Source organism: Giraffa tippelskirchi, chromosome 7 (genome assembly GCF_054371585.1).
Source record: "Giraffa tippelskirchi isolate mGirTip1 chromosome 7, T2T-mGirTip1v1.2.pri, whole genome shotgun sequence".
In the NCBI taxonomy this organism is placed as follows: domain Eukaryota; kingdom Metazoa; phylum Chordata; class Mammalia; order Artiodactyla; family Giraffidae; genus Giraffa; species Giraffa tippelskirchi.
In genome coordinates this window covers 119,206,523-119,231,793 of record NC_137281.1, presented here as the reverse complement: position 1 = coordinate 119,231,793, position 25,271 = coordinate 119,206,523, and the positions used below count along the sequence as shown (strand labels likewise).

Here is a 25,271-nt window from a genome sequence, read left to right as displayed (position 1 = left end):
TCAGTACTGGATAAATTAAGCCATAAAAGGCTACATTAATTTCCATTCACAGGGAGATTTCCAGTGATCATTATTGCTGAAATGATTATCTAGTGATTTGTATTCATTATCACATGGTACAAATAAGCCAAGTGACTATACAATCCAAACATCTTGTGTTTTTAAGACCTAAAACACTCCATAAATTTGCAGTATTAAAAAGAACCTAAGAAGCTTAATTGGAATTCTCATCTTTCAAAAGATTTGGGGTTATGATGACCTAGATTAGTTTTAGGAGCAGAGTCTTGTTTACAAAATCTAAGATCTTGGAGAGAAGAAAATGTTCTAGCCTGTTTTTTGGCATCATTCATACTACATTGTTTAAAATGAGCAAGAACAGGGGTTATTTATAATCTAAGCTACTGGACAAACACTCTAATAATATCTTATCTACACACTAGTCAGATTTAATAAGTATCAAGACCAGGTATAAGAGTCAATTTTTAATATCCTATACTACTTGGGTCTTCATAAAAATCATATCATCATTATTAAATAAAATATGTGCCAGGATGCACATGGATTCCGCTTTACCTATACCCATATATCTTTAAAGACATGGTATGGGATGTTGTCAATCTTTCGCTGTTATAAAGAAGGGTATGTTTGATTCAGTCTTAAAAGTCCAGAACCAACCAAGAATTTTTTATACTGGTAAAATGATATTTTAGTAAAAGTATTTCCATGGAGATAATGTATCTTACATTAATTTGTCCCTTTGACAATCACAACTTTGTGAAATAAGAATGAAGAAAGAGAATCATCTAACCAAGGTCTAATTCCAAGTCCTGTTTGTTTTCCCCAACCATCATCGCCACCCACCTACAGCTAGCTGTCACTAGCCATAAAGTCGAGTTATGCCAATAGTCATACAAATGACAGGTCCTGCATTTTAAATTTTGAAGAATGTTAACAAAGTCTAGTAAGGTAAAACAGTTTAGGTGGAATTAAGAAAACCTCATGTAGCTTTAAGACTTAATTGTTAAGTCCTCAAAGCTTTAATACTATTTACTTGCATTTTTTAAAAATTTGTTAATTTCAGACTATTTCATACACTCTTGTTTCCAAATGATATGACTGAACTCTTCTGGCTATCTGTGCGAATGCAAACTCTAATATATCTAAAACTGAATTAATTTTCCTCTGAATAGGATTCACCATTATTATCACTTTCACTTTCCTAAGCTAACAAACTGGAGACAATAAAAATAGCCATTGATTATGTGTTTAAGAGCCTGGTACAACTACTTCCCTCAGGTTATGTCATTACAACAAACTTCTAAAATGAATACCATTATTATCTCAATTTTAACCAATGAGGAAACTGAAACTCATCCACCCTGCTTATTTAACTTATATGCAGAGTACATCATGAGAAACGCTGGGCTGGATGAAGCACAAGTTGGAATCAAGATTGCCAGGAGAAATATCAATAACCTCAGATATGCAGATGACACCACCTTTATGGCAGAAAGTGAAGAAGAACTAAAGAGCCTCTTGATGCAAGTGAAAGAGAAGAGTGAAAAAGTTGGCTTAAAGCTCAACATTCAGAAAACTAAGATCATGGCATCCGGTCCCATCACTTCATGGCAAATAGATGGGAAACAGTGGAAACAGTGGCAGACTTTGTATTTTTGGGCTCTAAAATCATTGCAGATGGTGACTACAGTCATGAAATTAAAAGACGCTTACTCCTTGGAAGGAAGGTTATGACCAAGCTAGACAGCATACTGAAAAGCAGAGACATTACTTTATCAACAAAGGTCCATCTGGTCAAAGCTATGGTTTTTCCAGTAGGTATGTATGGATGTGAGAGTTGGATTATAAAGAAAGCTGAGCGGTGAAGAATTGATGCTTTTGAACTGTGGTGTTGGAGAAGACTCTTGAGAGTCCCTTGGACTGCAAGGAGATCCAACCAGTCCATCCTAAAGGAGATCAGTCCTGGGTGTTCATTGGAAGGACTGGTGTTGAAGCTGAAACTCCAATACTTTGGCCACCTCATGTGAAGAGTTGACTCATTGGAAAAGACCCTAATGCTGGGAAGGATTGGGGGCAGGAGGAGAAGGGGACGACAGAGGGTAAGATGGTTGTATGGTATCACCGACTCAATGGACATGAGTTTGAGTAAACTCTGGGAATCGGTGAAGGACAGGGAGGCCCGGCGTGCTGCAGTCCATGGGGTCGCAAAGAGTCAGACACGACTGAGTGACTGAACTAAACTAACTGAAGTTCAGAGAAGTTAGGTAATTTAATTAAGCTTAAACAGATCAGATGACAAAACCAGAACTTTATTATTTTTTTAACATTTTATTTTATTTTGAAATATAGCTAATTAACGATGTTGAGATAGTTTCAGGTAGATAGCAAAGGGACTCAGCCATACATATACATGTATCCATTCTCCCCCAAACTCCCCTCTCATCCAGGCTGCCACATAACATTGAGCAGAGTTGCCTGTGCTATACAGTATGACTTTGCTGGCTATCCATTTTAAATATAGTAGTGTGTACATGTCCATCCCAAACTTCCTGACTATCCCATCCCCTCATTGTTCCCCCTGATAACCATAAGCAAAATCAGAACTTTAACCAAGGTCTTTCAAGTTTTTCTATATGCTAAAATAATCTGTAGGATTATATGTGCTGTGAAATTAATCTAAAGGGCTGGGACTATCATTTTCTTTTTAAATAAAACAGGAAAAAGAAAAGATCAGTTACACTTCATGAGCAAGACTGAGTACTGAATTTTGTTTGGAAGGAGAGAATGCTGTTATAGGGCAGCAACTTCAACTGTTTTTGTAATTGTGAGCAGTCAAAAAAAATTTTAACCTACTGCTCCATGTGATACTACCTCTCAGTGACCCTCCCCCCACCTTAATTCACTCCAATAGGTGTTCGGTTCTACTTACCACATTCAACCAATATGGACTTTGGAAGCACATATTAAAGGCTGATATTAAGTTTTAAGAGTCTGAGAAAGAAGTCGTTGCTAGAGATTTACCACCAGAATGCATGAATTCTGTAACTACTGCATCTACCCTTTTATGTAGAGGGAGCATTTTCTTTTTATTCACACAAATGCTGTAGTCAGCTTTTCAAAGCTTTCCATTTTCAATACAATTTCAGTTTACACAATTATTTTACCTAGCAACCTTGTGCAAAGTACTTATTTTTTGACTACCTCAGTAGCGTCTAATCTCTTTTGGACCAGGAAGGTTTTAGTTGCATCACCTAGAGGGGAAAATCAACAAAGTATCATGAACTAAGCACCTCAAGTGAAACCTGCATTTACTGAGAATGAATTTCCATTCCTTATTTTCAAAACAAAAACAGAGCAACCAACACATACACACACAACCCTATGTTCAAACCAAAAATATCTGAGACAACAAATAGAAAAGAGTAGTGGAATGTCAAAGATCTACAAGTCTGTGCAGGCCATCTGCTACTTTCTTCCTCTGGGCCAGTTCCCCTACTGGCCCTTTGCACCTCTTCCAAAACAGCAAAAGGTAACCTCCAGTCCTAAGACTCAGGAAAAAAAGTCAGGAAACACTACATTTAAACGCAGGTTCCAGAGGGCAAAGGTCATGTCAGTTCTTGCTCATCACTGTATTTCCACCATGTATGTGCCACGCATGTAGCAGGTGCTCAATGAACATGATTCAGGAGAAGAGAGGGAAAGGAATCCAACTGTCCAAAGTTTTACCATATTTAACAGTAAATTCTAAAAATGAGTCATTTTACCCATACAGTGTGTAATCACTAATTTAACATTTATCACAGAAGTCACTGTTCATAAAAATTCTGATGACTTTGAATAAATGTTTTTTTGCTAAAAACATGTGCATTTTGGTAGAAACATTTTAGAAATCAAGACTTTCTGAAACAAAGTCCAGGTGTTTTGACTAAGTCAAAGCAAGGATTCCAGTCAATACCTTGATTTAGTATAAGAGTCCACATAAATTATAAAATATAAGATACAATATCCTACATAACACAGCAAGCTAGCTAAATACAGAATAAAACACAACTTAACAGAAGACAAGATTTGAGTGCACTAGCAGGACAGCACGACAACTAGTGTGAACATAAAATTCTTTGTACAAAACAATAAAAAAAGGAGAAACAAACCGTGAAATAGGATTGAACACAGGGACATCAGGCATAAACCATGACCATCCCAGGTAGCATTTAACCCATCTCATCCCCCAAGAAAATGTGAACTTCACGGTTAAAATAGATATATAAAACAGTTAATTCAAGTTAAATTTTTCATGTAAATTTTTTATTCCACGAAACTTACTGATCTGAGTCAAAATATAAAATTTATGATATTTTATGGTATGTGAAATACTTTACAAGTGTGCATCAGGTTTTCCAAATATCCTTAAAAAAAGTTACCATAAGCAACTCACTACATCCTAGCTATCTTGTTTGAAGGAAAGATCAAGTCTTCACCCACAAAGCACTGGCAGTGATGAAATGTTTTCTCAACTATCTAATAAATGCCAGCCCTGTGCCAAGGACCATAACAGGTGTGAGGGAAGAAGTCAGATGCTGTCCTGCCCTTGGAGAATAAGTACTCTAGTGAAGGAGACAGTCTAAAATGAGCAAGTAAAGGATGCCCAAACAGTGGTACGTGCCCCGGTCTTCTTTTGTTTCCTGGAGCATGCCAGGCTCTTTCTAAATTCAGGACCTTTGAACATACTTCTTCTTTGACCTGCAATGTTCTCCTCCTCACTCGTTACACAGCGGGCTCCTTATCTTCACCTCACTTTCTCAGAGACGCCTTAGCTAACCATCCCAACCAAGGGGGTCTTCTCCCTGCCCTAAGTTGTCACCTTCTTAACCTTTGTGTATTTCCTTCAGAGCACTTACAACGTGTACTTTTCTTACTTGTTCAAGAAATGTTAATATGTTAACAATAATAGGTCACATTTATTGAATATTTCTTCAGAGTCAAATACTATTCCAAGCACTTTACATAGATTACCTCATTTAACCACTATGCCAGTCCTTTATTTAGGTACTATTACTAGCCCTATTTTTCACATGACAAAACTAAAGATGGACTTCTTCCTCTATAATTCTTAATAATAAGCTTCACATTATTTCTTAACTTTTAAATTTTAGACATTATCTCTAATTTCTTTATGTTCCTTTCTCTTCTTAGCATCCCAGTTTCAAGGATTAAATACTTATTTCACATTGAGTCTATTTATTACCATTTGACTTTCTTTTAAAAGTATGTACACATTACTTGGAGAAGAATGTTAAAATATAATCACCTAGCCTTTGTTTCTTCCAAGTTCCTTGAGGAAGGCTGAATGATCATGATGTCATTTCTGGGACCAGAATCTAGGGGCAATTGTACTCTTGCCGGAGGTAATAATATAGTATAGAAAAACACTCAACTGGTTAGCAGGTAATTTGTTTTACTTTTATAGTTAGACAGGTTACTTTTTTTCCTTTGGGCCTTATGCTTTATCAGTTGTAAAAAAATGAAAGAGACTCACACTAAGGACCTTTTCAAATCTGATTTCTGGCAATAGCATAACTTTGAGAGTAATCTCAGAATCACAAAATCATTTTCATGTCCTGAGCTCTTCAGAATGGAATTTAATTTGCACCACGATGTAACCTGATGACTTTTTTTTTTTCCATTGTTAGTCATTCAGAGTCCCCTAGCAGATACCTGAACTCTGCAACATAAGCTACAAGAAAAAGCACAGGCCAGGGTTGTTACATGCTGGACTACAGAAATATGTCTCCAGGACCAGCATTCAATCAATAAAATAATTACTAAGATTTGAGTGCAGATTCCTCAAAGGCATAGATATGTTCCTTATTCCAACTTCTAAAGACCGAGTATACTAACTTAAGAACACGCCCAGAGAAACAATTTTTAAGAAAGGAGTTATGAATGACAGAATCTAAGATTTCCTGCTGTGTTCTTTCTGCCACAATATACTGTTGAACAAACCCCTCGTATGACCAAAATTTTTTTCTTAAAGCTTTGGTGTGAAATGTTTATTGGGTTGGATAGGGGAGAAGATATATGTTCATTCTCTACTTAATAAAGATAGAAAAGCTTATCAGTATTGAGGGGATCTCCTCACTCTCATAGCTCACATGAGCTTGGAAAGTATAAGGGCTTCTAATCCTGCAGATTTCATTAAGTTTCTGCCATGAGAGAAGCAATGCCAAACTTCATCTTGTTGTTTTCCTCTTATATGTTCTAACACACAGCTATTTTAAAATGAACCATGCAGTTTACTACTCTGAACAAAGCGCGTCATAAAACAAGAGCCATGGTACAATCAGTATTGTGTACCATATTAATATTCCCAAGAATTTTCATAAAAGGCAATAATTATTAATCCCTCATATATTACAAAGAATGGTGGTGAAGGGAAAACATACAGAGGAGAAAATAATTAGCCAACGGTTGAGATAAGTGTTAGATAATTTTTATCATACCAGGTTATAATGTAATTTTGAGCTAAAAAACTGATTTTTTAAGACTGTCAGATATTCAGTATCTGTACTGGTTTATAATGAAATAATAGAAATGTACTGAAATTATTCTTCCAAGAAGTTCTTTTTAATCATAGAAAACTAATTAATGATGCCCTGCTATCAAATGAATGAAGCTCAAAGTCCTTGACACTCAAAACCCTTATCTCCCCCATTCCTAAGTAACCCCTCCAGTTCACATTAGTCGACCTGCTATCCCTGGAACATCTTCATTGCTCCTTGTGTCCTCTCTTCCAGTCTTCCCCTTCTTAGTCTCTGTAAATTTCCATCTATCCAAATCATACTATGTTTTAAGGCTCAATACAGCTGCTATCTCTGCCAAAAGACAGGCTTTGCCCTGAAATTAATCACCCCCTATGAACTCTGATAGTAGACATTACTTTTACTATTTACTGTATACAAGTATCTTATATATGTTTGTTATATATATCTTATTATCTTACTATGTTTGTTTATAGTTATCTCATTTGATCCACTCAATAACTTTGAAAAGTGGGAATAAAGAAACAAAAATGGACACTGTAGAATCAATTCTTACAGTTATGAAACTAACAAATCATAGAAAAATCATACAAAAATTTTTCCAGTAATAAGTTTTATGCTACACCACAAAGACATTAAAATGCATGCAGGCATTCATTCAATGATAAATATTTACTGACTAGCTACTATATGCCAGACATCAATCCATGCATTGGGAAACACAGCAGTGGTCAAACACCACTAAGTCCCTGCCTTCGTGAAGTTTATATTCCTATTGAGAGAAAAACAAAAAAAGCAAATAAATAAACATAAAACATCAAGTCAAATAGTGACAAGTACAATGAAGAGCAATGCAGAGTCAAGAGACAAGAAAAGACCTGTACTTTTTTGATAAGATGGTCTAGGAAGTGACAACTTCCTCACTTTGAGGAAGTGAAAACTGAGTAGAAAGTCAAATGATGTAAAAGACAATCTTGAGACTTATAGTCCAAAAGGGAACAGCAAATGCCAAGTCCCCATGATGTCAATGTGTTTGTAGTGACTGAAGAACAGCAAAATCGACATGCCTAGAGTACAGGGAACCTTAGAAGAGTAGCGAGAAATTAGGTCAGAGAGGTAGCATGAGGCTTCAGGATTAAAAATGGAATTCTTTACAATGCAAAAATAATTTAAAATATAATTCGTTTCAACTGAGAAATCCTGGAATTTTACCAACACTCATTTTCCTCTTAAATCCATTTAGTCCAAGTAATTTTTTTTTCAAAAAAGTTAAACAAAATAAGGAAATATACCCTGAAATCCTAATTAACTGTCCTATTTATGTGACCTATTTTTTTCCACAAAAGCCAGTACTTTTACTCACTTGTACCTTTATATATTCTTATGGTGCTCTCCAAAAGCTTTCTTTTTGTAACAGAAAGCAACTTACTTCCTTAAAAGGCAGTATGACTGTAGACAATACTGGGACTATAATAGAGAAATATGAATATAAACAGTAAATTAGATATTAGCATTGTGCTAATACATTTCTTGCATATGATAACTGTATTACAGGCACATAGGATAATTTTTTTTTTTTTTTAATTGGAGGAAAACTGCTTTACAACATTGTGTTGGTTTCCAGCATACAACAACTCGAATCAGCCATAATTATACATATATCCCCTCCCAAGAATGCTTATTTTTAGGAGATACACACAGTAGTATGATGATACATGTTTAACAACTGGCTCTGCAAAGGGAAAAAAAAAAAGTCCTGGTCTGTAGCACTGCCAATTTCCATGGTGTAAATACTGGTACCTTTGCTGATAGCAAGCAACCAACTTGACAGAGTTGAGAAGAAATGTATACAATCAGCTGTCACATGCTGCTACTAGCCAGTTCCATGCTGAAGTACAAAGGGTTGAAGTGTCATGATGTCCACCACTTATTCTGAATTTATAAAAACAAAAAAACCAAAAAAGCCCTTATGTCTGTCTGTCTAACCACCTACCTATCTACTGACCTACTACACGAGAGATAAAACAAAAGTGGTAAGATGTTCATAATCTATGAAAATAATGATTCTAACTTTTTGTGGGTGTGAAATACAGCAAGCAATGTACGGAAGTTTCAAGAAATCCTATGGCTAATTCTTTCATATATCAAAAAATTTGTACATCAAAAATTTTTTTGTATGTCAAAATTTTGTGAAGTATACCAAATATGATATCGAGTTTTAACCTCAAGCTATGTTTAAGATCAAAATCTTGGGAATTCTCTGACAGTCTAGTGGTTAGAACTTTACATTTTCACTTCTGAGGGCTGAGGTTTGATCCTCGGTCCAGATTTAAGATCCTGGTAGCTAGCGCAGCGCCCCCACAAAAAACAGATCAAAATCGCCAATATTGAGTGCTGAAGTTACACATTCTCTTACTATGAATTTAAGTAGAACTGACCCACTGGATCACTTCTTTTCACAAAACCATGATATTTCTTCACAAAAGAAAATGGCTAATTTGGTTTTTTAAATGTACAAGAATTCTCTAATGTCAGGATAAAGTTTTATAAATAGCCTGATTTCAGCTATTATAAAATTTTAATTCCATTCAGAATATATAAGCTTAATAAGTAGGAAAACAAAAAATGGAAACTTCATATTAATTTAAAATGTCAATTCCTAACTATAAATGAGTTGTACTGTCATAGAGAATAAGTTTTAAAGTCAAAATAATAGTCATACTTTGAATAAATATTATTTATAAGAAATAGTACATAATAAATAATTATAAATAATAAGTTATGACTAGATTCCCAGGCTAGCCTACCAAAAGCTGCTTAACCTATAATATTAGGCCATTTCTTGCAGCATCAGGGACAAGTCTAGATTCTGATTCACAGAAACAAAAGGGCCATGCTCCAAACACTGAATCAATCCTAGCTAATATTCTATAATAAAGAAAAAAGCAATTTGGGGCACCATCTGACCATTCTAATAATTTTCATCAACCTCCTTCTAGTGTCCACCCCCATCCCAATCTCTCTGCCTTCACGCTGCTCTAAATGCTCACAATGGTGTATGGTCACCCAGAAATAGTTGGTGTGCTCTACTTACCTACTTTCCCTCTCCCCTTGCATGCACATTACAGATGTGTGGTTCCATACTGGTTTTGAGTTCCTCTAGTTGTATACTCCAGAATGCATGGTTCAGAGTGACAAACAATAAAGATCTGTTGATCTCTTACGCCTTTTATGATTAGCTTTCACAACAGAGCACTGAAACATTCATTCCCTCAGTGCAGCTGATTCAAGTTGCTTACCCTGGGAAATGAAACACTAAGCAATCCCTGTCCCCTGCCAGGCACATGCTAGTTGCTGAACCAGGGGTTCTCAGTTCACCTTTCCCACAGTCCTTAAAGTTAACGGTATTAGAACAAAAAGAACTGAAGTTCTGACAGGTTATGTAATTTGCTCGAGGTCATTTGGCTGATAAGTGCTAGATTCAGAATTTCTATCTAAGTTTGACCCTAAAGCCTTAGGGTCTTAACTCTATGCTGCTAAAAAGGACACATTTGAGCCAATTTTATAACAAAAGATAGACATTATTTCAATATTCTTCAAAAATATATAATTAAATATACACTTATTAGTCTAAATGGTTCTCCTGTTGGTGTAATTTCAATCAGGATAACAAGGGGAAGCTTTAAAAAATGTAGAAACCAGGTACTGCATAAATGGGTATTTTTAGACAGAATGACTTCCCCTAAGATACACCTGAGAGCACCTAGCTCTTTGCTCACATGTACAGATCATCCTGTCTATACAGCAAACCAGTCAATATATATAGCATTTCACACATTATAAACTTCTTTGACACATCATCTTACCTGAAGCTCAGAAGCAACACTTTGAGCCTAGTACATTTTACAGATGGGAAAACAGGTTTGGAAATCGATCCAAGTCATAGAACCTGTAAGTGACAGAACAGGCCCCAAATCTAAACTCTAAATCCTGAGTCTTTATCCTACTTGTACTCATAAATCTGAAGTTATCCAATTAATTTAATCTCTCTCTCTTTCAAAGAAATAGCAATAGGAACAAATTCAGTATGGTGGCTGGAGAGCAGAGAGCTACCAGCAAATGCTTCTGTGTGGATTATTTGTTAAGTAAATGTATATAAACTTAGAACCACCTATACCAAACAGCTTTTGCCTACACCTTAGTTATTTTACAGACTTTTATTTCAACTTAGTGAGATTTGATCAATTTTAAAATATCATCTTCTTTTAAGTTATGGGTAAATATATTTTAAATCTATTTTTTTTAATTAGGTATAATGTTGTGATAATAGCCTAACTGTCAATAATGCAAGCAAATCTCTAAAGCGAGAGAATTTCAGTTGGTGTCAGTAAAACAATCAATGATTTCTAGTCATCTGCTTCTACTCCTATTTGCTTCACAAATATTGAGATAAACTAGTGATTCATTTCTTTAAGCACCTCCTACACACCCCAATGGAAAAGAAAGGCAAAAAAGCAAAATGGCTGTCTGAGGAGGCCTTACAAACAGCTGGGAAAAGAAGAGAAGCGAAAAGCAAAGGAGAAAAGGAAAGATATTCCCACCTGAATGCAGAGTTCCAAAGAATAGCAAGGAGAGATAAGAAAGCCTTCCTCAGCGATCAATGAAAAGAAATAGAGGAAAACAACAGAATGGGAAAGACTAGAGATCTCTTCAAGAAAATTAGAGATACCAAAGGAACATTTCATGCAAAGATGGGCTCGATAAAGGACAGAAATGGTATGGACCTAACAGAAGCAGAAGATATTAAGAAGAGGTGGCAAGAATACACAGAAGAACTGTACAAAAAAGATCTTCATGACCCAGATAATCACAATGGTGTGATCACTCACCTAGAGCCAGACATCCTGGAATGTGAAGTCAAGTGGGCCTTAGAAAGCATCACTACGAACAAAGCTAGTGGAGGTGATGGAATTCCAGTTGAGCTATTTCAAATCCTGAAAGATGATGCTGTAAAAGTGCTGCACACAATATGCCAGCAAATCTGGAAAACTCAGCAGTGGCCACAGGACTGAAAAAGGTCAGTTTTCATTCCAATCCCAAAGAAAGGCAATGCCAAAGAATGCTCAAACTACCACACAATTGCACTCATCTCACACGCTAGTAAAGTAATGCTCAAAATTCTCCAAGCCAGGCTTCAGCAATACGTGAACTGTGAACTTCCAGATGTTCAAGCTGGTTTTAGAAAAGGCAGAGGAACCAGAGATCAAATTTCCAACATCTACTGGATCATCGAAAAAACAAGAGAGTTCCAGAAAAACATCTATTTCTGCTTTATTGATTATGCCAGAGTCTTTGACTGTGTGGATCACAATAAACTGTGGAAAATTCTGAAAGAGATGGGAATACCATACCACCTGATCTGCCTCTTGAGAAACCTGTATGCAGGTCAGAAAGCAACAGTTAGAACTGGACATGGAACAACAGACTGGTTCCAAATAGGAAAAGGAGTACGTCAAGGCTGTATACTGTCACCCTGCTTATTTAACTGATATGCAGAGTACATTATGAGAAAAGCTGGGCTGGAAGAAGCACAGGCTGGAATCAAGATGGCTGGGAGAAATATCAATAACCTCATATATGCAGATGACACCACCCTTATGGCAGAAAGCGAAGAAGAACTAAAGGGCCTCTTGATGAAAGTGAAAGAGGAGAGTGAAAAAGTTGGCTTAAAGCTCAACATTCAGAAAACTAAGATCATGGCATCTGGTCCCATCACTTCATGGGAAATAGATGGGGAAACAGTGGAAACAGTGTCAGACACTTCATGGGAAATAGACAGGGAAACAGTGGAAACAGTGTCAGACTTTATTTTTTGAGCTCCAAAATAACTGCAGATTGTGATTGCAGCCACGAAATTAAAGACGCTTACTCCTTGGAAGGAAGGTTATGACCAACCTAGATAGCATATTAAAAAGCAGAGACATTACTTTGCCAACAAAGGTCCGTCTAGTCAAGGCTATGGTTTTTCCAGTAGTCACGTATGGATGTGAGAGTTGGACTATAAAGAAAGCTGAGAGCCGAAGAATTGATGCTTTTGAACTGTGGTGTTGGAGAAGACTCTTGAGAGTCCCTTGGACTGCAAGATCCAACCAGTCCATCCTAAAGGAGATCAGTCCTGGGTGTTCATTGGAAGGACTGATGTTGAAGCTGAAACTCCAATACTTTGGCCACCTCATGCAAAGAGTTGACTCATTGGAAAAGACCCTAATGCTAGGAAGGATTGGGGGCAGGAGGAGAAAGGGACGACAGAGGATGAGATGGCTGGATGGCATCACCAACTCAATGGACATGGGTTTGGGTAGACTCTGGGAGTTAGTGATGGACAGGGAGGCCTGGCGTGCTGTGATTCATGGGGTCGCAAAGAGTCGGACACGACTGAACGACTGAACTGAACTGAACACACCCACCATGTATAAGAGCAACAGCTAGGTGATGGAAATCCAGTTGTGAACAAGAGACAAGTTTACTGTCCTCATGGAACTTAAAATCTAGTTGTGGAGACAGACAATAAACAAAGAAAAAAAATCACATGATGTGGTAAATGCTACGAAAGAGACTGCGGAGACACAGAACAAGGACACTAATTTAATAAATAATAATAGCTGCTAACTTTAATTGTTAGATAGCACAGTCAGAGAATATCTCTCTGAAAAATGATATTTAAACCAAGATCAGAAGAATGACAAGGAGCTACCCACGTGATGACTGGGGAGAGTTTTTCAGGCAGAAGAAAAAACGGACACAAGGCTGTGAATGGTCACTGAAAACCTAAAAGGTGGCCAGTGGGACCGAGCAAGTTGAACAAAGGTAAGAGATTCAAAAAGCCTTATTGTAATTTTACTGAATGAGTTTCTTTTATATGAAAAGGAACATACGTGAAATCTCAACTCAGGTTATTGCTGTGTCTGTTTTTGGTATTACACATGGATTAATGTCTAATATTTTGAGTAGCTACCGGCATTTTTAGCCAGTTTAATAAGAAAGTCTGACATAATCAATGTCAGATTTTTTCAACCATTTGAGGAAAGACAGAATTAACTATTGACAAATTGACTTTGGTTTACCTACTGAGACAGAAATACTGTTTCCTGGTACTGTGATTTTGCTTTCTTATTTAAAAAAAGTCAGTATTCAGTTGGAATTTCTAAGTTTAACATTCCCTCAGTTTTTAAAACCCTCAGCCTTATTTGAGTGGGAAATACTACTGTAATTAGATGCAAAGTTGAGAAGGACAAAAGAATAAATGAATGTAAATATTCCTTATTTAACAACTAATTTTTTTCCTATACTTGTTCATAGTGCAGAATGCTCAGGTCCCACAGGTTTCTTCACTTTTTGAAAAGAAATCAGCTTTTGAATCACTCTCCCTGTGTACACATTAGCTTCTCAATTCTGCCTTCCGTTATCTTTTTTTCTCATCCTTCAAAGAAATGACAGTGTTCTATCCACTGAATCATATTTTTCTTACAGGATGACAGGTAAAAACATAAGGAACCTCTATGTTAATCCCTTTAGTACTGAGTTTCAGAAGTTGTATCAAGCCAGTGATTATCTCACAGATACTGATGTGTCAAGACCCATTAGTTTAAGTGGATGAAAGGCCAACAGTAGTCATTTTCGGACTTGAGATCACAGTGAGTATATAAAACACATACAGCTGAATTACCCCTTTCTTTTGTCCTCCCCAGCCTTCCCTAAATAATTGACTTAATTAGAATATGTCCAATTGTAGGAAAAGCCATTCACACATGAATATTTACTATGTCCCAGCCATAGTTCTAAGCACATTATATACACTAACTTATTTACTCAAATAACTCTAAAGGCAAGGTACCATTACTTCCTCCATTGTAAAGATGAAAAAGGTAAGGCACAAATAAGATACATAGTTTTCCAAGATCATAATAATTAGCAAATCTGTTTTTTATTTCCCTTGGGCCTGTTTTTAAACAAATTTGGCCTCAATATCTTATAACATTTTAATACAACATACTCCTACCAATCAGAGGGTTTACAGCATGTACCCAAGCTTGCCTTTTCATACTGTTCATGGGGTTCTCAAGGCAAGAATGCTGAAGTAGTTTGCCATTCCCTTCTCCAGTGAATCACGTTTTGTCAATACCAATAACCTCAGATAGGCATATGACACCACTCTAACGGCAGAAACCAAAGAGGAACTAAAGAGCCTCTTGATGAAGGTGAAAGAGGAGAGTGAAAAAGCTAGCTTAAAACTCAACATTCAAAAAATGAAGATCACGGCATCTGCTCCCATCACTTCATGGCAAATAGATGGGGAAAAAGATGGAAACAGTGACAGACTTTATTTTCTTGGGCTCCAAAATCACTAGACAATGACTGAAGCCATGAAATTAAAGGATGCTTGCTCCTTGGAAGAAAAGTCATGACCAACGTAGACAGCATATTAAGAAGCAGAGACATTACTTTGCCAACAAAGGTCCATCTAGTCAAAGCTGTGGTTTTCCCCATAGTCATGTACAGATGTGAGAGTTGGACTATAAAGGAGGCTGAGTGCTGAAGAATTGATGGTTTAGACTGTAGTGCTTGGAGAAGACTCTTGAGAGTCTCTTGGACTGCAAGGAGATCAAACCAATCAATCTTAAAGGAAATCAACCCTGAATATTCATTGTATGGATGGTATCACAGATGCAATGGACCTGAGTTTGAGCAAACTCAGGGATGTAGTGAAGGGCAGGGAAGCCTGGCATGCTGCCATTTATAGGGTCGAAGAGTCGGACATGACTGAACGACTGGACAACAACCCAAGCTTACTTGCAATCTGGGCTAGCCCTCTTATTAGCTGTGTAACCTTGGATAAGTTACTGTGATTATTTCATTTATGAAATGAAGATGAACAATAGCATCTAGTTTCTTGAACAATTGTGATGTTTAAATCAGTTATATAAACTACTTGGATCAGTGCCTGGCACACAGTATTTAGAAGAGTTAGCTGTTACTAGTAATAGTACCACCACTACCTCCACTGAGGGAATTTAGGAAAAGGCTGTTCTATTTAATCTAATCAACACTTCTTGTCCTCTGTCATTTCTGTTGCTAACAATGAACTATTAGCAAGTTAAAATTCATCTACCTCCTATGCTATTTTTTTCTAGTCCTTACCATTTCTTTTCCTGTTTCAGTGGCCCAGGAAGAAATGTTTGAAATTAAAATGATTCGCATTATACTCTAGATAAGTTCATAAGCCACTGCAATACTAAAGCTAAAGCCTAAATTTGTAATATAATCAAAAAGGGGGTGTCTCAGTTCATGTAGTCTGCAATAACAAAATACCATGACTAGGTGACTTATAAACAGCAGAAATTCATTTCTCACAGTTACAGAGACTGAAAGTCCAAGATCAAGGCACTAGCAGATATGGGTGCCTGGGGGGGACCAGCTTTCTCACTAGGTATTTGTCTTTTCATTATAACCTAAAATGGTGGAAGTGGTGAGGGTACTTTCCTGGGTCTTTTTTATGATGGCACTAATGCCATTCATGAAGTCTTCACCCTCATGACCTAATCATCTACCAAAGGCCCCTACCTCCTACTACCATCATCCTGGAGCTAAGGATTTCAATCTATGGATTTTATGGGCACACAAATATTCAATCTACAGCAGAGGGGGGAAAAAAAATCAAGCATTCCTCTCAGTTTAAGCCTCAAAAAAAAAAAAATCAATTGCTTGCTATTTTATTTGTGCAACAGGTTTTGCATTAATAGTTTTCACTTAATACTCATAAATGAATGACTCATATGAACTGAAACACAGTATGTTTAAATTATTAATGCTTTGATGATTTCCTAGATATTATAGGCCTTAACCTTTCATAACAGTTGATAAGCTCAGACAGCTTTCTTGGAAATGTCTGATGAAGAAACTCTAACCAAAGCAAGCGTGCATGCATACTAAGTCACTTCAGTCATGTCCAACTCTTTGTGACCCTATGGACTGTAGCCTGCCAGGATCCTCTGTCCATGGGATTCTCCAGGCAAGAATACTGGAGTGGGTTGCCATTCCCTCCTCCAGGGGATCTTCCCCACCCAGGGATCAAACCCGAATCTCTGGTAGCTCCTGCCTTGCAGGTGGATTGTTTACCACTGAGCCACCAGAGAAGACCAACAAAGCATAAAGCATAGCAAAATTGACATTTATCTTTTAAATTAAAAAGATTTTGATTCTACTTAAATTGTTACACAATACCATGAACTTAGGAATTCTGAAATCTTTGGGACTTTGAAATCAAAACATAAGCTTATATTATTTTGAAATACATTTTTATAGAAAAAAAACATACCATGCATTCAAAATATACAAAATTATAAATACCACACATTTATAACATAAATATTAAATGTTAAAAATGTAAAGCGCTTTAATTACATCTGTGCAAAAACCATACTTTAGACATATCTTGAAACACTGAGCATTCAATATCTAACTAGGATCAGATCCAAACTTTACATCCTTGAGTGCTGCTGCTGCTGCTGCTAAGTCGCTTCAGTCGTGTCCGACTCTGTGCGACCCCAGAGACGGCAGCCCATCAGGCTCCGCCGTCCCTGGGATTCTCCAGGCAAGAATACTGGAGTGGATTGCCATTTCCTTCTCCAGTGCATGAAAGGGAAATGTGAAAGTGAAGTCGCTCAGTCGTGTCCGACTCTTAGCGACCCCATGGACTGTAGTCTACCAGGCTCCTCCATCCATGGGATTTTCCAGGCAAGAGTACTGGAGTGGGGTGCCATTGCCTTCTCCGACATCCTTGAGTACAAGGTGAAATAACATCGTTTAACCTCTCCAACTGCCCAGCTCTACTCAGAATTTAACACCATTTAAACAGGTATTCCTAGGAAGCTTCATCCGCCCATGCCACCCTCTACACATAGAAATTAACATTATATACTTGTAGTAACAAAAGACAGAGAAATAAATTCCACATATATCAAGCATCCTTTTGTAGCTTTTATATATTCTCAGATACCTATGCATTAAAAGCCTATTAAATCTGCTTGAGCCTTAGCAGATTTCAGGCTATGAATGTAAAACAAAACAAGGTACTACTAGGTTATTGCACATTTGACTAGTTCTTTACCTTTTTTGAACATATTTTATAACTGAACATATAAACATCTGTAATATCTTATTTAACATAATTATCATTTATTTAAAAACTACTATGTGCCAACCGGTGTCATATTTCTTTCTAGCAACTATGAGAAGTTGAAATTATCCTTGTTTTACAGACAAGGAACCTGAAACTCTCAGAAATTAAGTAATTAGATGAAGATTACAGAGCTAGCAAGTAATGGAACAAGGATACAAATAGAAGTCTGATTCCAAAACCTGTGCCAATGATAACATCAAAGACTCATCTCCGGCAGCATTGTGCAAGTAATGTTATATAACTGCTTAAAAAAATTAAAAAAAGAAGAGAAAAAAAGATTTACCTCAGACTGTAATAAAATTCTATTGACTACTGTAAAACATTGCCATTGTACAGTAACATCTTAATTACCTGAAAGTACAGTAGAAAGTCTCTTAATTTTCACTTAATCAACTAGCCACATTGTCCAGTCCTTTCCATTTCCTCCATAAAGTAAACTGACAGATACTAGCATCTAGTAAATTACTTCTAGTTTCCTGCACACTTCTACTCCTGCTAGTTGAGTTGTGTGCTTAACTAATAGCTAATATCTGGTGTTTATTCCCAAACTTGCTTATGCCACTCTATAATAATGAATATTTGAATGCAAACAAAAGGTTATTTCTGTGAAAACTATGTTGACTGCTTTGGAAATATAATATTTTGATGAACATAATTTCGATGAATATATATTCCCTCTTCCCCAAGACACACTCCTGTTGACTACACAAATATCTTTATAATTCTTGGTATACACAGACATCTATAAAATTGCGCTAAACATTAAAAAAGAATTTTACATTTTTTAAATGTAAAATATTCCACCCTTGGATTTGTTTACAAAGTCTTATTCCACTTTAAAGAAATCAAAAGTAGAAATCTTTAGGTTTACATTTTTGGTGTGTTTTATGTAAGAAAGATCACATCTAACTCTGATTAAACAGGCTCCATTCCCTGCCACTCCCACTTCTGAAGAAGGGCCTTTAGCCTACATCAAAAGACAGGCAAAATCATTAAGGCATTGTTTTTTTCTGATTCCTCACTTTAACTTTTTAGATTATCTAACCAACTACCACATGCAACTGTGTAGGATAAGAGGCTCCTTTTGTACTTATTTAGAAACTCATGCACAGCTGTATCCCACTCAGCAAATTTCTCAGACTTTTTACACTAGAATTCATATACATTCTCAGCTTCTGAATGAATATCTGAAAGTTCCCCTATTTTCTCTCATTTTTTAGAGAACTCGGAGCTAAGTATGGTCATCTAGTTTTTTACCACAGATATAAGCATATTGACAACAAAGACTATTGACAGCATGGGAATTCAAAAATCAGATCTTAAAGAAAACAGGCTGAAGGGGTTTAAGTTAGAGGCAAAAAAAATCTTTGTCCACATATTATGAGTACAACAGAAAATATTTTGGCATTTAAAGAGTGAAGTTTCAGTCATCCAGAAAACAAACTCATACAGACTAGTTTCTTAGACATCAATGTAGAAAAAGTGAAGTATTACTGTTGTCTAGCTCTCCCATAATTGTCCCTTGCCAACCACAGATCAAGAAATCAATTCAATGGGTTATGCAAGCAATTTTTAAAAATAGAAATAGAAGAGAAAAATACAAGACCACAATGCACCTAGTAAGTATGTTTTCTGAAAAGTTTATTTCAGTATTTCTGTACTATTTGCAAAGTAAAAGATATTACTTACTCTAGGTCATGGTCAAAAGAAAGCCATGGGCCTAAAGACTCATAAAATATAGTCACAGTACCAAACTTTCGATTCCCTCATTTTTACATCATAATGCTGAAGAAAGCTACAATTTTAATGAGAAAAAAAGTCACTTCTTTAGGAGTCTTGATGCATAAATGTATTTACTTTTTTTAGTAATCTACATTAATAGATAATATTTTATCATGCTTAGTACTAGTTTTGGCTAAAATAGAGATTTTGTGTAAGTATTTAAAGTAACTTTTAAACAATGACTTTGATTTCATTTGTTTGTTTATTCTGAGATGCAATTACTGACCTTGGTGCCAGCTTTCCAAAGTCACTGATGTAATCTAAAAGTCTAAACTTGGCAATCTACATAAGCAACCTGATTAGTAGCAATATAGTTGTAATACTTAAACATACAAAGCTGATTTTAAGAATGGACCATGGGGGGGGAGATGGGAGGGGGGTTCAGGATGGGGAACACATGTAAACCCATGGCTGATTCATGTCAATGTATGGCAAAAACTACTACAATATTGTAAAGTAATTAGCCCCCAACTAAAATAAATAAATTAAAAAAAAAAAAAAAGAATGGACCAAACACTTAAAAACTAATTTAAACCTCTAAATTAAGTATGGCTTTCTCCACTTCTTTCTAGTGCATTTTAAGACAATATCACCAAAGATATATTTGAATAGAAAAGAGAATTTGACTTTTTAATCCACTTTGAAAATAATATATGGAAAAAATAACCAGTTTAACACATATCTTTTCAAATTATTTTTTTAAATTATCATGTCGTTTTTTTTTTTTTCTGTCTTATTTATTTACTTACTGCCACACTGTGCTGCCTGTGGGATCTTAGTTCCCTACCAAGGATCAAACCTGTGCCTCCTACTGTGCAAGTACATAATCCTAACCACTGGATCACCAGGGAATTTCCTATATCTTTTTTTAAATGAGCATCTAATTCATAAGGATAAATTAACATTTCCAATCCCAAAGTCTCAAATTTGGAAGGGACTCTGTCACCTAGACCAACTCCCTACCAAATACATTAATCCTCTTCTTATAATATTCCTTAGAACCAAATTCCCAAATTACTGAAACTCCTACCACTATATTAAAATCTTCTAAAGTTGGTCCTTGCTATGAATCAAAAGCAGACTGATAAATGGGTTTTTCAATTCCTTTGAAGTGCTTGAAAAACACAGTGTATACATTATTCCCAGAAGTCCTGAAAATACAGGTTTAGAAAGAAAATGGCACATTTACAGTACTTATTATAGGGATTTCAGTAGCCCTGTCCATATACTGATATACTGCAAAGTACTCCAGGGATTTGTTCAAATTTTGAGAGTTTGCTTAAAGCACAAAAATCAGCAATGACAAATATCTGTTAACTCAAACAATCTTAAATTTTATTGGCTTATCAAGTTGAAATTCTCAAACTGAGGAAACTTGTAAACTTTTTTAAAACTTAAGTTACACTGACTTTACCTAAAAATGTGTAACTCGCAAACGATATCAAATTTTGTGGCACCAAATAAAAATGCTGTTATTGAAAATTTCACTTTTAGTATCTCTTGAAACTAACATTTTGAAGACACTTTTGAAGAATGTCTTCTCCCATCTAGTTCCTAACTCTTCCATGTGCCCTTCTCTACCTTACCAGCTGGAAATCTGTAACAGAAATAATCATATGTAATTCAGTTGATCCTGCCGCAGAATTAGGTTGAAGTGAAGTCGCTCAGTCGTGTCCAACTCTTTGGGACCCCATGGACTGTAGCCTACCAGGCCCTCCATCCATGGGATTTTCCAGCCAAGAGTACTGGAGTGGATTGCCATTTCCTTCTCCAGGGGATCTTCCGGACCCAGGGGTCGAACCCAGGTCTCCTGCATTGCAGGCAGACGCTTTACCGTCTGAGCCACCACACCACAAGTGAAGTGAAGTGAAGTCGCTCAGTCGTGTCCGGCTCTTTTGGGGCACAAGGAAAAAAAACAATCCTACTTAAATTATGTACCTCGGTCTGGCTTCATTTTCACGCCGATATCCACCCAAGGTGCTGTGAAATACACGTGTGGGTTCTCTTCAACAGGCTCGCCGCTGATTTTGCAGCTACTGCTTCGTTTTCAAAACGCTAAAAGAGGTCAAAATAAAATTAATCTGGTCCTGCCCTAACACTCGATCTTGCAAGAAAACTACTGCTAACAGGCCTCTTCCTGGCACTAAGAGCGGTGACAGCACCATCCGCAGGTCTGAAAAAAGCAAAACTCTACACCGCCTCCCCCATCGACTCCGGACCAAGCACCCTTCTTCCCCGCCCCTGTGCTCTTCAGGCCAAAGTGTCCTTCTTTGACACAGCGTCTCCGAACCAAAAGATCTATTTATAACTTGAAAGTACAGGCAGAGGGGAAAAAAAAGAAATCAAGCAACTCAAGCTAACTAACCCCTTTGTAAAAAACGCCTCTGGGAACAGTGGCACCTCCGCAGTGACTGGTATAGAAATGCTCGGACCTGATGACTTGGGCGCAGGAAACTCTTCAAGACCCCAAACAGCTCGCCGACAGCTCTGCCCGCCCCGCCGGGCCTCACCTGTGTAATTAACCCCTGGCTAGTCTTCCTGCCTCAACAGCGGCCAAGTTTACACAATGAGAGGGTCAGAAAGAAACGCGAGACATCTCCTCGCGCCCAGCCCCCAGTCCCAAAAGAACTGTACTGTGCTGTTCCAGGTCGCCCCTGCAACAACCCCTGGCCCTGAGAGGCCGGGCCTGAGGGTCGTCCCGGGAAGGTGTTTACAGCCGGGCGATAGCCCTGCTCGGTGCAGCCTGCCGGTGAGGGCCCCTTCCGTCCCGCCGCGGCCCCGGATTTCCTTCAGTCCCGCCGTCCGGAGCGCCGCGCCGGCCCCTCTCCCAGCCGGAGAGTTGTTTTCATGGCTCCCTCGGCCGACCTCTGCTGACTAACTCTCGCCTCCCGTCCCAATACCTCCTCCTCCTGGCACTTCTCTCCGCCGTTCGCCCAGCGGCTCACATCACACTCCCACCTCAGACGGGAGGCTCCGAGAGGCGCAGGGCCGGCGAAAGCGGAGTGTGGCGCGCAGCGGCCCCCGAGGCTGCGCTAGGGGGCCATGGGGGCCCGAGACAACAAGCCCGACGCGGCTCCCCGGCGCCCCTGTGGCCATCCACCCCCGCCTCGGCCGCCGCCTCGCTCCGCTCCCGACGCTCAGCCCCTCGTTCTGCCCGACTCGCACCCGAGCCCCGCGGCCCTCGGGCTTTGGCCGCCTGTCGACCCGGCCGGCCCGCTCGCCCCGCGCCTCTGCCAGCTCCTCGCCCGCCCGCTGTCTCTAGCTCTGGCGCCCCAGCTCCCCGGCCCCCTCGCTCGCCCAGTTCTTTCTCTGCGGTTTGCCCTGTCAAAACACTGCCCGGGTCACGTGTCCCAACAACAGCCAACCCACCGCTCGTCACTTCCTCCCCGGCTGCCTCAGCGGCTGGCGCCCGGTTGTTATGACAACGCCCGGCGCGCCCAGGGGCGCTAGCCTGGGGGCCTGGGTTTCCTTGCAGGTGCGGCGGGTTGCGAGGGGCTGGCGGAGCCCCGAAGGCCCGCAAGGCGCCAGGCGCATCGGCGGCGCTCGCCTCCTGTCTGCCCTTCGAGCTGGCTGAAGCGCGTCTGGGACCAGGAACCAGAGCTGCGCTATTAGAGCACTGGGTAACCGGGGAGATGTCATCCGAGGGCCTGCCCCAGACGTGGAGGATAATTATAGTCTCCTCCTCCTCCACACGGGATGCTGGCGCAGAGTTGTGACCCATCCCCGAGTGGCTTGCAGTGCACAGGGGAAGCTGGATCTAATTGTGGCCGGGACAAGAGAGTGGGCCTCCATACGCTTCAGGGACTGGGGAGTTGAAGAACAAGAAGCCCTCCTCACCCTAGATTTTTTTTTTTTTTCACATCACTAGGGATTTTAGTAGGATTCAGAACCCAAGCTCCCGAGGCACTTGCTGTGCTAAAAATAACTTTTATAACCTCTGAAACACTGACTCATGGCAGGAGGACACTTTTGACACCATGTTATTGTTGGGGAGCTGTAATTTTGTTGTTGTGCTATAACAATGTGACATGATGACATTTCGTGTTGCGATGTTGTGTCATCATTTCAACACAAACAGATGACAAGGATCTGCTGTAATTAAAAAAAGCAACCCTAGCAAGGACTGAAGCTATTAGCTACTCAGTTTATAGACAAAGTACATATGGGATTGTGAGCTTAAAATAGAGACAAAGAGAAGTACAAAATTTACAGTCCTCTTGGTTTCAGTATAAAAACTCTTTTTAAAAAAGAAACAATTTTGCATACAAGAATCACAACGGAGTGAGAAGGAAAGAGCAACCCACTCCAGTATTCTTGCCTGGGAAATCCCATGGACAGAGGAACCTGGCGGGCTACAGTCCATGGGGTCGCAAAAGAGTCCGACACACTTAGCGACTACACCACCATCATGTATGCTGGGGGTAAGTGTCTAGCGCCACAGTTCCATCTGATGTGGTTCCCACTTTGAAGATGTTTCCAACAGCTTTTTTTTTTTTTTTTTCCAACAGCTTTTTGTTTTGTGCACTTCTGCCCTCTAAAATTAAGTGGAATTAATATTGAAGGTGTAAACTTTGTAACTATTCAATAAACCACTGTGTGTGTGTTTTTACAAACCTCTGTCTTTTAATGGTTGATAACTCAGAGTTTTGAAAACAAAACTGTTATATTTGTTTTCATTATACTTAAAATATTCAGAAGTAAACTAAATTATCATTAAAAAAAAAAAAGAATCACAACAAGAAAGTACTAGGATGGGTCTAAAGGTGATTTCCTTTTGTCTTTGTACTCTTCTGAGGTTTCCGAAGTTTTACAGTGAGGATTGTTTACTTCTACATCAGAAGCTTTTGTAAATTACGATTGGGATTGTATTTTTTTGACTCAGGTCTATCAAATGCATATAGTTTTTATTATGAAAAAATAATATTTTCTGGATGTTTTCATATGTACAGTAAAATTATATATGCAAATGCAATTAAAAACCTTAACTCTAAGATTGTAACCTGCCAAAACAGGACAGAGCATTCAGGAGGGTAACATGCATTTTCATGAGAAATGTTCTGGCATCTTGAAGATGAAACTTCTGACAAATGGCAACAGTTTGTTAATCTATGTAATAGGTACAAATGTTAACTCCCAGTGGATTTGACTTAGATATTATTGAATACTATATTATGTAGTTTATTGTATGAACTGAAGTTTTATTTGTTCTAACATCAATTCTCAGTTAACCTTGGTAATGGGAGACAGAAAGGACAGTTACAGATAATCCAAAATCCTAAATTTAGCACAACAGCTGGGACTAGATAACAGCTATTGTAAAGGCTTACTGGGTGAACAGGCAGCAAGATCTGTGATTCAGCTCCTCTTCCTCTGCCAAGTTTGCAAGAGGTATAAAGGCTAGGAAAAAAAGGAGTGGAGGCTGAGAGTATTGGATAATCTGGAAAACAAAAGAATTATCTTTTAAACAATTAAGTTTTACAGCACATGGATAAAGGATGATGTCTGAACATTTGTTAGACTTGAATCTTTTTACCTTGAAACTGTTGATTGAGAATCTTAAATTTGTTGAAAAATTGGAGATAATTATGGCAGTGGAAAAAGTATTTTTAAAGAGATATATTTTTGACTCATTATTTTTCAAATTATTTTTTCACTCATTCATAGAATGAATGAGCTCCTTCACTCATTCACTC

At 38.2% G+C, this 25,271-nt stretch overlaps 1 protein-coding gene and 2 long non-coding RNA genes across 46 annotated transcripts in view; 1 reads left to right on the top strand and 2 right to left on the bottom strand.

Annotated features, from left to right (window-relative positions):
- The window catches only part of ATOSA (atos homolog A), an 88,223-nt gene extending 65,346 nt beyond the window's left edge, over window positions 1-22,877 (bottom strand). For 12 of the 43 annotated variants that reach the window (XR_014059920.1, XR_014059912.1, XR_014059914.1 and 9 more), the window contains exons 1-2: window positions 21,944-22,877; window positions 21,517-21,633 (exon numbers count right to left, since the gene is read on the bottom strand). Coding sequence is in view for 27 of the 43 variants with exons in the window: in XM_081511440.1 (XP_081367566.1) it covers window positions 21,517-21,532 (16 nt within the window). In the remaining 16 variants the exon portion in view is untranslated. The remainder of the gene's footprint in view (window positions 1-21,516; window positions 21,634-21,943) is intronic. The other 31 variants (XR_014059922.1, XR_014059916.1, XR_014059924.1 and 28 more) reach the window with 9 other exon arrangements.
- A 121-nt stretch (window positions 22,878-22,998) lies between these two features.
- On the top strand, window positions 22,999-24,191 carry LOC145514212 (uncharacterized). The gene is made up of 2 exons (XR_014059926.1): window positions 22,999-23,999; window positions 24,087-24,191. It is a non-coding gene; the product is annotated as an uncharacterized LOC145514212 (long non-coding RNA).
- Window positions 24,192-24,755: 564 nt separating this feature from the next.
- Window positions 24,756-25,271, bottom strand: part of LOC145514214 (uncharacterized) — a 45,587-nt gene continuing 45,071 nt past the window's right edge. Inside the window, exon 4 of one of the 2 annotated variants that reach the window (XR_014059928.1) lies at window positions 24,756-24,975. This is a non-coding gene — a long non-coding RNA (uncharacterized LOC145514214). Of the gene's footprint in view, window positions 25,016-25,271 lie in introns of both variants that reach the window. The other variant, XR_014059929.1, reaches the window with a different exon arrangement.